The sequence below is a fragment of the Onychomys torridus genome, chromosome 6, assembly GCF_903995425.1.
Source record: "Onychomys torridus chromosome 6, mOncTor1.1, whole genome shotgun sequence".
NCBI classification, from domain to species: domain Eukaryota; kingdom Metazoa; phylum Chordata; class Mammalia; order Rodentia; family Cricetidae; genus Onychomys; species Onychomys torridus.
Window position 1 is genome coordinate 69,235,502 of NC_050448.1, and position 10,142 is coordinate 69,245,643.

The 10,142-nt window shown below is 49.1% G+C and overlaps 1 protein-coding gene across 1 annotated transcript; it reads left to right on the forward strand.

Moving 5' to 3' along the window:
- The first annotated feature begins 3,345 nt into the window (after window positions 1-3,345).
- Window positions 3,346-8,725, forward strand: Them5 (thioesterase superfamily member 5). The gene is made up of 6 exons (XM_036190982.1): window positions 3,346-3,468; window positions 4,348-4,549; window positions 6,076-6,214; window positions 7,855-7,965; window positions 8,235-8,359; window positions 8,676-8,725. Exons 1-6 carry the CDS (start codon window positions 3,346-3,348, stop codon window positions 8,723-8,725), a joined length of 750 nt encoding a protein of 249 aa, XP_036046875.1.
- The last annotated feature ends 1,417 nt before the right edge of the window (window positions 8,726-10,142 follow it).

The window sequence follows — 10,142 nt, forward strand, 5'->3', positions numbered from 1 at the left end:
AAACCAGAACTTTCTCCAGCTGGTGGTGGTGCACGCCTTTAATCCCAGCACTTGGGAGGCAGAGTCAGGTGGATCTCTGTGAGTTCGAGGCCAGCCTAGGCTACTGAGTGAGTTCCAGGATAGGCTCCAAAGCTACACAGAGAAACCAAAAAGAAAGAAAGAAACAAACAAACAAACAAACAATCAAAGAAAAACAGAACTTTCTGTTGAAAGCTGGAAGTTTTGCTGGGTCTGTTAGTACATACCTATAAACCTAGCTTTCAGGGAGCTGTAACAGGAGGACTGTGAGTTCAAAGCCAACCTAGGGTATATATCAAGACCTTGTCTCAAGAATAAAAGAAAGAGGGGGAGGGAGGAAGGGAGAGAGGAAGGGAGGGAGAAGAGAGGAGTTTTAAATCAATAGAAAACACAATGCCCCCCAAAATTCACAACTTTGCAGGCATTGATTGAACATTTGATGTGGTCTAGAGGCCTTGATAGGGTTCATTTTCTCTGCCAGTTAAAGAATTAAAAGTCAGGAAAAATTTGAATGGGGCACAGCACGTGGCAGCAGAAAACTCTTAAATACCTTGGACAGCAGCAGACAAAACCATCAGTAGAAAGGAAGTGTTTATTGGGAGTGAATAAACACATACACACAGCAAACATAAGGAAAAAAAAGAGCCTCTGCAAAGCAGATCAAGAACTGTGAGCCCCTGTAAAATTCAAAATCCAAGCAATATACCTCCAATATACAGTGATGGGACAGGCACATGGTGGAAATTCTCATCCCAAAAAGGAAAAACAGGAGTAGAAAGAAAGCAGAAGTCTATTTTTTGTTGTTGTTTTGTTTTTCTTTTTGGTTTTTCAAGACATGGTTTCTTGGTGAAACAGTCCTGGCTAACCTGGAATTCACTCTGTAGACCAGGCTGGCCTCGAACTCACAGAGATCCGCCTGCCTCTGCCTCCTGAGTGCTGGGATTAAGGCATGCGCCACCACTGCCCAGCTAGCAGAAGTCTCTTATGGGTTGGTGCTGTGGGATGTCTTTCTGTACGCTGTGAATATGTGTTGCTCTGATTGGTAGATAAATAAAGCCATTTGGCCTATTGCAAGTCAGGTTATAGCTAGGTGGAAAATTGAAGAGAGAGACAGGAAGAAGAAAGGCAGAGAGGAAAAAGACACCGCTGCTGCCAGGAGAAGCAAGATGTAAAGTACCAATAAGCCACAAGCCACGTGGTAAGGTATAGATTTATAGAAATGGGTTAATTTAGGGTATAAGAGCTAGCTGGCAAGAAGCCTGCCATAGCCAGAGTTTGAAAATAACATAAGCCTCTATATGTTTATTTGGGTCTGAGTGGCTGCGGGACTGGGCAGGACATAGAAAAACTTCCAACTACAGGCTGGGGGTTGAGACACCTCTGAAGAATTTTACTCCTTTAGTTTAGGGCTGGTCAGTTTGAAGACAGATAGGATGGTGGCTTGGCTGCAACTGCAGCATGTCCTGACCCAGCCTTGAACTTGTTGGGCCAGTTCATCAGCAGGGATTGGTGGAAAACAGAGGCCTATAAGGCCTTTCTTTTAAGATGCCAGGCTTTTGTCCCGAGTCAAGAAGATGAGGAAGAAACCAACCATCTTGGAAATTCACTCCTTTATAGCCTAGCCACTGGCTCTCTCCTTATCTGTCTGCCTACAAGAAGTTCCTCTAACTCCTAGTCTCTTTGCACTAACATAAACCACCAAAGCTTCTGGGCCAGCTTGTGTGATGGCAAGACAGTGCAGAGGCTCCTCCAGCTTGTATTTTTGCTGAGGTCATTTCAGGTTTAACAAGAATTTGATCTCCTTGATAGAGAATCCCCAGGGAAAATTACCCAACTCCATTCTAGGACCCAAGACCAAAATGTCCCAGATAACTTATCTTCTGTTGAGTTGCTTGCTTGTGCAAACCTCCCCCTGCAGCTGCTGAGCAAGAAACCAGGATGTGGTTTTTACCTTTAAATGCCCCTTGGTGTAAATGCTGGAAGCCACACTTGGGTCCCCAAATACCTGTGTAGTCCCAGACAGCTGGAATAAAGACTTTTAGTTGGCTATAAACTGTGTCTGAGTGGTCATCTCTGGTGGGCTCCCTGCAGCACCTGTACCTGGCAATACCTCCACTGCCTACCCCACCTCATTCACAGCACTGTCTGCTACCTTCACCCCTTCCCTGGAGTTCCAGAGCACACAAGGTCCCTTGTTAAGCAGCTTCCCCTCAGCGATCTCCTGTCCCATCCACTAGTCCCCCACCAACTCCTATCACTAGCCAAGAACCAGCAAGTAGAGGCCCCCCTGTGCTAACTCTTGCCTGGGACACAGAGGAAGGCGCTTAAGGCTGTGAGCTGACTTTGTTGGTTGTTGTGTTTTTGTTTGTTTCTTTGTTTTTTGAGTCCCCAGATCATATCAGAGCTTTCAAAATCATGCCACAGAGCACATGCTACAAATGCTCCATCAACACTCTCCCACTGAGGGACAGATGTGAAAGGTCTCAGAAGTGGGATTCAAGAGGAACAGTGAGACAGACTGTTGGGAGTATGGAGTTTGTTAGAAGAGACATTTGCCATGGACAGACTGACAGAAACAGAATGGGTAGGGGATCTGAGGAGAGTTCAGGAACAGTGTGGCAGATCTCTACTTAGAAATAAAATAGGGCCCAGGAGGCAGAAATGGGGTCCCTTCCTCAGTTCTCTGAGGAAGAAGAGGCATTCACAGCATGAGACGGTACCCAGGATCTCTGATTTCCCAACAGGCATCAGGGAAGGAGAATGAGGAGGAGGGTTTGCTGCCATCTGTAGCCTTTGGATATGCTGGCGCCTACAGATTTCCCCCAGGTGAGTCACAGACAGTGTTCTCCAGAGGGTACCTGTCAGTATCTGTAGGTGGGGACAGGCTGCTGCAGGTATTGTGGCTTATCTGAATTCTAACACAACAAACTGTGATCTTTCTGGAAATTTTCTTGACTTCTGCCCCCAGAAACCTAGGGCAGCTCTCCGAGTCCCTGTGTATCCCACACTACCTGTTTGGGCACAGGCCAGTCCTCCTGCCCATTCATGCTCAAGCAGCAGGTACCCCTCCCCAGCACTGGGCAGGGCTGTGGGACCAGCTCAAAGCCCCAAGTCTGTGGGCGTGGTACCAGCCCAGCCCACTCTTGCACAGCCGCCCTCTCTTTGGTGGGACGTCCCTACTGAAGCCTGCCTGAGTCAGGAGAACCTGGAGGGAAGTAGTTTCACCACTATCCTAGCAAGGCTGTCGGATGCTCATTTGTCATCCAGAGTCAGCCTGTATCTATCTATCCAAGCAAAGCCAGGATCCCGGCACGGCACGGCGCCATGATGATGAGGATAGGCTTCCAGAGGGTGGCAAGACTTGTCCACCACAAAGTTCTCCTGAGAACCCCTCATCTCCTGCCCGGACTCCACCAGGCCTCAGCATTCGGATCCTCCACAGACTCCCTGGTAAGTTCCCAAAGAGTCAGATGAGCTCCCTTCCTCTCTAAGGGTCTGGGGCTCGAGCACCCTAAATCCTCTTTTCCTGCCTTATTTCTGGGCTGATACAGATCTGTTTGGTTTAGCAAAGGGAAAGTGCTTTGGGGTACTTATTAAGCCATATCCCAAACTAAATCTACTAGGACAAATCCTGGTCCAAATCCTGTGTGGCCAACGGCAAATCTCTGAAAGAGTTCACACTGCAACAGCTGAGTAAGGTATCCCCAGACAAAAGCCCGTCTGTGGGTTTGGCAATCAGATGCTTATTACCCACAGAAGAGACTAATGACTGACATGTGGCAGATGACCACATTGCCCCTGACCCTGACCTTGATATTACACTTCCCTGGGGTCTGAAAGCATTTCAGAGGAGCTACCAGACAGGCCATAGGCCACTAGCTCCTGTAGTGAGGAGTTAATCCATCTCTCACCAATTGCAGGCTTACCCCTCTGTGAAACAGTGTCTGACTGTCTCTCTCCCAAGTGTAACAAACTTAATCATAGTTGCCCGGTCCCCCACTTGTTCAAGGGGGCTAATAGCAGCAGTCCTCCATTTCAAGGAACTACTCACAGCAACAACGCTGCACCTCTGCACACTGGCTAGCTAGTCCTCATCCCATCCCATCCCCGGCATCCCCACTTCTTTGCTGTTTAACGCCCCTAGGCCACTCATACTCAGGTGTCTCCAAACCCCTTATGAGGAAGATGGGCTCTTTCTTTGGGTAACACTCCAGCAGACAGGACTGAAAAGCCCCAAACCCAGAAACGGACTAAATGACGGTCCCACAGCCCAAGAACAATCCCCATCTTCCAAGATGTCATCATGCCATCCTGATTTTTCTTGCGTAGGTTGCAAGATTCTGTCCAGAGAACACAGATTTAAAGGATTATGCCCTTCCCAACCCCAGCTGGAGTCCAGATATGCTGAGCCTGTACCAAGAATTTCTGGAGAAAACCAAATCAGGCAGGTGGATTAAACTGCCCTCCTTCAAGTCCAACAGAGAACACATCCGGGGGCTTAAGCTCCCATCCGGGCTGGTAGCTGCCTCAGGTAAGACCAGGTCTAAAAGGGTCCAGCACACACACACACACACACACACACACACACACACACACACACACACCTTCACCCGCCCACACACCTCCATCACTACCCCACACACACCTTTGCCCATCCCCCACATATACATACTCCCACCCACACATACACACCTATATACACAACTCCACCCATACATGCACACCTCCACACACACCCCTCCATACACACACTCCTCTGCCCACATATACACACCTCCACCCATACACACACACACACACACACACACACACACACACACACACACTCCTCTACCCACAGTGGGGGACCCTGCCTGAAACTCTCAGTCAGTTGAGCCTGCCGCCTTTCTCTGGTTTGAAAACATTCAGGAAGGCTAGTCATGGTGGCACACAAATTCCAACACTCAGAAGGCAGAGGCAGGTGAATGTGAGGGTTCGAAGCCAGCCTGGTCTGCAAAGCCACCCAGTACTACATAGGAAGAACTTTTCTCCAAAGGGAAGAGGATAAATATTATCAAAATAAATTGTATGAAATTCCCCAAGAATTAGGGCAATAAAAAATGTTGAGACACTCAGGAAGGAAATCCAGGAGCCCCACAGACTGGAGGCTCTTGCTGCTGTCTCCCCTCCCTCCCTCTCCTGCAGAGCAGCTGTGGATGGGGAGCATGCCTGCACTGGCTTGTCAGCCTGACTCCTTTACTTCTCTGAAGGGGAGCATACCTGAGTGGCACCTTTGCTCCCAGCTGCAGTCCAGCCTGAGGGCTGCCAGTACAGGACTCTGCTCTTTCTGGTTTCTCACAATGGTGCTCCCTCCGCTAAGCTTTGTCCCAACTCTGCCTTCCCAGCCTTGTGAAAACCTCTGGGCATCCCTTACCTCCTGCAGACCTTAGCACGACACCTCTGCTTGGCTAGGTGAGATGGCACTCTAAGACACACAGTGAATTTGATTGACAAAACTGACACCTTTACCCTGCCCCCACTCTTTGTCTCTGTGTGTCTTTCTGTCTGTCTGTGCTTTCTTTCTTTCTTTTTTTTTTCATTAATACATGTGGTTGCTCCTCAGTGAGGAATGGATGACATAACTAATAGGTGACCTCTGTACTCATGGTACAGGCCAAGCAGAGGCACCAAGCCAGGCAGAGGCAGGTGGATCGTATAAGTTCATAGCCAGCCTGGTGTACAGGGTGAATTCCAAGACATCTAGAGCTACACAGAGAAACTCTGTCTTGAGAAAAAAAAAACATTTTTCGTTATTTCCAGGCTGAGGAGACAGCTCAGTTGGTAGATGCTTGTCTAGTCCTGCACTTTATGAGTGTGTGTTCCCCAGGGCACAGGCTCTCGGAAGACAAGGGACAAGGAGCATATTTTGTTCCCTCCTCCCCTGTAAAAAGGCTCCCTAACAACAGAGCTGGGGTATCTGGTCCTCCCGCCTTGCCCCTGTTAAGCTCATGATGCTGTGTCCTGACAGGTCCCCATACCCTGAGGTATCTCTGCTTCAAAAATGTCCTCTCTCCCCAGACAAACAGGACTGGCGCATCTTTACCAGATGTGTCCAACTGGAAGGACAAGGCTATGAATACGTCATCTTTTTCCAGCCATCTGAGAAGAAGTCAGTCTGTCTTTTCCAGCCAGGCCCCTACCTGGAGGGGGCACCAGGGTAAGGCCTCAGACAGGCCAGGGTGGATTCCTCACAGGCTTGGCTCAGCAGGGTGGGTCCAGCACCCACTAGGCCTGGAGTCTCTAGAGACCTAAAATGGGGTGCAAGGATCTAGGTTCCCTCTTCTCAGTGCCAGGCCTGTGAGAACAATCTGAGTTAGCTTCTTCTCCAGGCCCCACTGCGCATGTATGAAGAACCCCCTTATTGAAGCCTCAGAATGTTTCAGGAATCAAAGTCCTCAGAGGCCAAGGATTCCTTCCCTTCTGAAAAAGAAGTCCCCAAGGAGACAGTGGAGAGAAGAGCAGCGCATTCCATTCAGGGTGTGTAAGCTATAGAGCAAGGCAGAGCGGATGACCCAACGATGAGGCCAGTCAGTGAGAGTACAGAGAAGAGGTGTATCCACTGAGTCCCAGGCGATGCAAGTGGGAAGGAATTGCCATTGGCTAAGACCTGCTCTGCAGAATCAGCATTTTGCCAATGAATCCTTTGTCGGGCCAGGGAACACAGAGAGGCAAGGGCAGGTCTAGGCACCAGCTTATTTTCTCTCCGCAGCAATGGAGGCAAGTGCCCGGAAGTGTGCATGAGGTCGGGGAACTTAATGGATGAGACAGCAGTTCTTTTTATTCACAGTACCTGGCGGGGAAATGAAGGCTCAGAATGGTTCAGCAAGTTGTTCAAGAACACAAAGGTAGTGAGTGGCAGAACCGGGAGGCCAGCCAGTTGGTATGATGCCACTAGAGCAGGAGGGGAGGGAGGGCCTGAGCATCCCACTGCAGCCTTGACAAAACAGCAGGAACAGCTGGCCTGGGTCCACAAGGAAGTGCACTGGTCCTCTCCAGTGCAGAGCCCAGATCTGTTTTATGTCATTTGCATATTCTCCCCTAGCTTAACCAACAGTGACAAAGCCTTGTCATGAAGTATGGTTTGCATAAATGACAATCAGGTTTGACATACTTGACATAACCAAATGTCTGCGCTATCACACTGAAGTGGGCTCTGATATTTTCCAAAGAGTGCTGCTCAGAAGCCTACCTTGCTGGCCCTTTAGTAAGTCTTAATTAACCTGCCTTGAAACTGTGGGTCCAACAACAGCTGAGGGACTGGTAGGGTGAGAGATGGCCCAAGCTTATGTGCTTCAAAGTCTAAATCAAGCTAAATATGGTGGTTCACATCTACAATCTCAGAACTCAGGAGGCTGAGGCAGGATTGCCATGAGTTCAAGTCTAGCCTGGACTTCAGAGTGAGATCATGTCCCAAAAAGCAAAACCACAAGAGACTAAGTCCAAAAGCTCAGGGTTTTTTTCCACTCCTTTAAATGTATGCAGCCTTCTAAAATGTGGCAACCGAAGCCAGCAATTAGGTGATGAATCAGAAAATGGTCTCTATTAGTTTTGTGAGAAAAAAAAAAATTCTCTTGGTGCAATAAAATAGTTGTATCAGTGGTTAACACATGCTGAAGCAAAACGGAGGGAAGTTCAGTAACTTTTGACCTAATGAAGCCCACAGGACGTATCTCCGTGTGCCTTTCCTGTTTGGGTGCCTGAGATGGTTTGGTACCTCCCAAGGTACTGAGAAGCAGGCCAGGGAGGGGGTCTATCTAGCAGCCCTAGCCCTAGGCTTACTTCCTATCCTGATCTCAGGTTTGCCCATGGAGGGTCACTGGCAGCCATGATGGATGAGACGTTTTCTAAAACTGCCTATCTGGCTGGAGAAGGACTATTCACACTAAGTCTCAACATCAGGTTTAAAAAGTAAGTGTGAATCCTCAGGCGGGCGGTGGCTGATGGCAGGGCTCTGTTTTATCGTGGGGTTGTGTAAGCTCTACAAGGCTCCTTTCCTAGCCAAGCATTTCTCTAGTCCTGGGTCAGAAGTCAGCCTCTGCCATCCAACCCCAGGAACCAACAAACAGTCCCTGAACCTAGGGCTGCTGTGAGTCCTGGAGGGCGGGTGAGGTGAGAAAGGAAGAGAGGTTAAAGTGGGGAGCCAGTGCGGAAATGAACCCAGTTTCCTCCTCTTCCAGCCTGATCCCCGTGGGCTCTCTGGCTGTCCTGGACATTCAAGTAGAAAAGATTGAGGACCAGAAGCTATACATGTCCTGCATCGCCCAGAGCAGAGACAAGCAGACTGTCTATGCCAAGTCCTCTGGTAAAGACATCCTCATCCTCAGGCTGGGCCTGCCACAACCCAACCCACATCAAAGGGGAGGGAAAAGCAAGCAGCTAATGATCTAGTCCCAAGCTGGGGTCTAGCCCTTTTAGGAGTGGGATGGGGTCCCTGCTAGAGACATGGATGAAGAGAATGAGAACAAAACTAAAATGTTTTCCTAAGTGAGGATTACGAAAACTGCACCACAGGACAGTTTCAGGTGATGGGAAGTCTGAAGCAAAACGGTCCGTGGCCTCACCACGCTCCCGCTCTCCTGGTCCTGACTCTCAGCACTCAGCTCATGTTTTTCTTGCAGGTGTTTTCCTTCAGCTGCAGCTGGAAGAAGAGCCATCCCAGCAGCAATGACTGTGCCTTCAGCTGAGTTGACAGTAATGACTGGATCTGCCTAGTACTATAACCTAACAGACAAGGGTCCCCAGGACTCAGGTGGCAGATGAGGGAGAAGGCACTTTCACCACCCCATCATAAGCCCAAAAACCTTGTATAATTGGAATCAAAATTGTCCACAGGTCAGTGATGGCTCAGCAGTTAAGAACATTGGCTGTTCTTTGATTCCCAGCACCGACATAGTGACTCACAAACATCTCTAACTCATATCCCAGGGGATCGTCTGGCCTCCATGAAGTACCAGTCATGCATATGGTACCTTACATGCAGAGCACCCATACACATAAAATAAATTAATTTTTAAAATGTTTTTAGTTAAATTTTTTTTAATCTTCCAGTGCCCACTTCCCACCAGCACCAAAAGGGGACACAGAGCTCCTGCCAAGTGCCAGGCACCAAAGGAGGTGTCTGGTCCACTATAATGCAAGTCAGGGTCACCAGCCTGGAGATGTAGCACAAATCACCATATCAAGATTAACCCACCCTTCCCTGGTTCCTGTCAGAAGAGCAGAGTATGCTGAAAAAAGAGCCACGTCCATTTAACTCTATGAACTCAAGAAGAAAATCTAGAAGCAGCTTTGCCTAAACTGAATGAAACTCAAAAGTTAAGTAGTGTGGTGACACATGGCTATAACTCCTGCAACTAGGAAGAGAGAAATGAGGGGGAGGTGGGGTGCAGGGATCCTGAGTTCTGGGCCATCTTATGCTATGTAGTGATGTCTTTTGTTTGTTTTTTGTTTTGTTTTGTTTTTCGAGACAGGGTTTCTCTGTGTAGCTTTGTGCCTTTCCTGGAACTCACTTGGTAGCCCAGGCTGGCCTCAAACTCACAGAGATCCGCCTGTCTCTGCCTCCCAAGTGCTAGGATTAAAGGCGTGCACCACCGCCGCCCTGCGACGTCTTATCTTAAAACAACAGGGCTGGGGAGGTGGCTCAGTGGTGAGGGGCTTGTATGTGCACCTGGGTTTAGATCCTCAGAACCCATGGGGGAAATGAGAGTGTCAACAAGGTTCTCCACCCCAGCTGGGAGGAGGGTGAAGCTGGGCATCTCCTGGGGCTTGTGGGCCAGCCAGTCTAGCCTAAAAAGCGAGCTCCAGGTTTAGTCAGAGACTCTGTCTCAAAACCAAGGTAGACAGTGATAGATAGGTGCGCGCGCGCACACACACACACACACACACACACACACACACACACACACACTCACACACACAGTGTTGAACCCCAGCCTCCAAACATACACACTTGGACCTACACACTGTCACACATGTGCACAGAAAGACATCCCCCAGCAGTTGGTGGGCTGGGAACGTAACCCGTAGGTGGTTCGATGCTTGCCCAACATGCATAAGACCTGGGTTCCAGGACCAGCACTGCAAGG

Coding starts and splice junctions, on each gene's coding strand:
- Them5 (XM_036190982.1), top strand. CDS start 3,346: ATGATGAGGATAGGCTTCCAGAGGGTGGCAAGACTTGTCCACCACAAA. Junction 3,469..4,347: donor GATCCTCCACAGACTCCCTG/GTAAGTTCCCAA, acceptor TTTCTTGCGTAG/GTTGCAAGATTCTGTCCAGA. Junction 7,966..8,234: donor CTCAACATCAGGTTTAAAAA/GTAAGTGTGAAT, acceptor CTCCTCTTCCAG/CCTGATCCCCGTGGGCTCTC.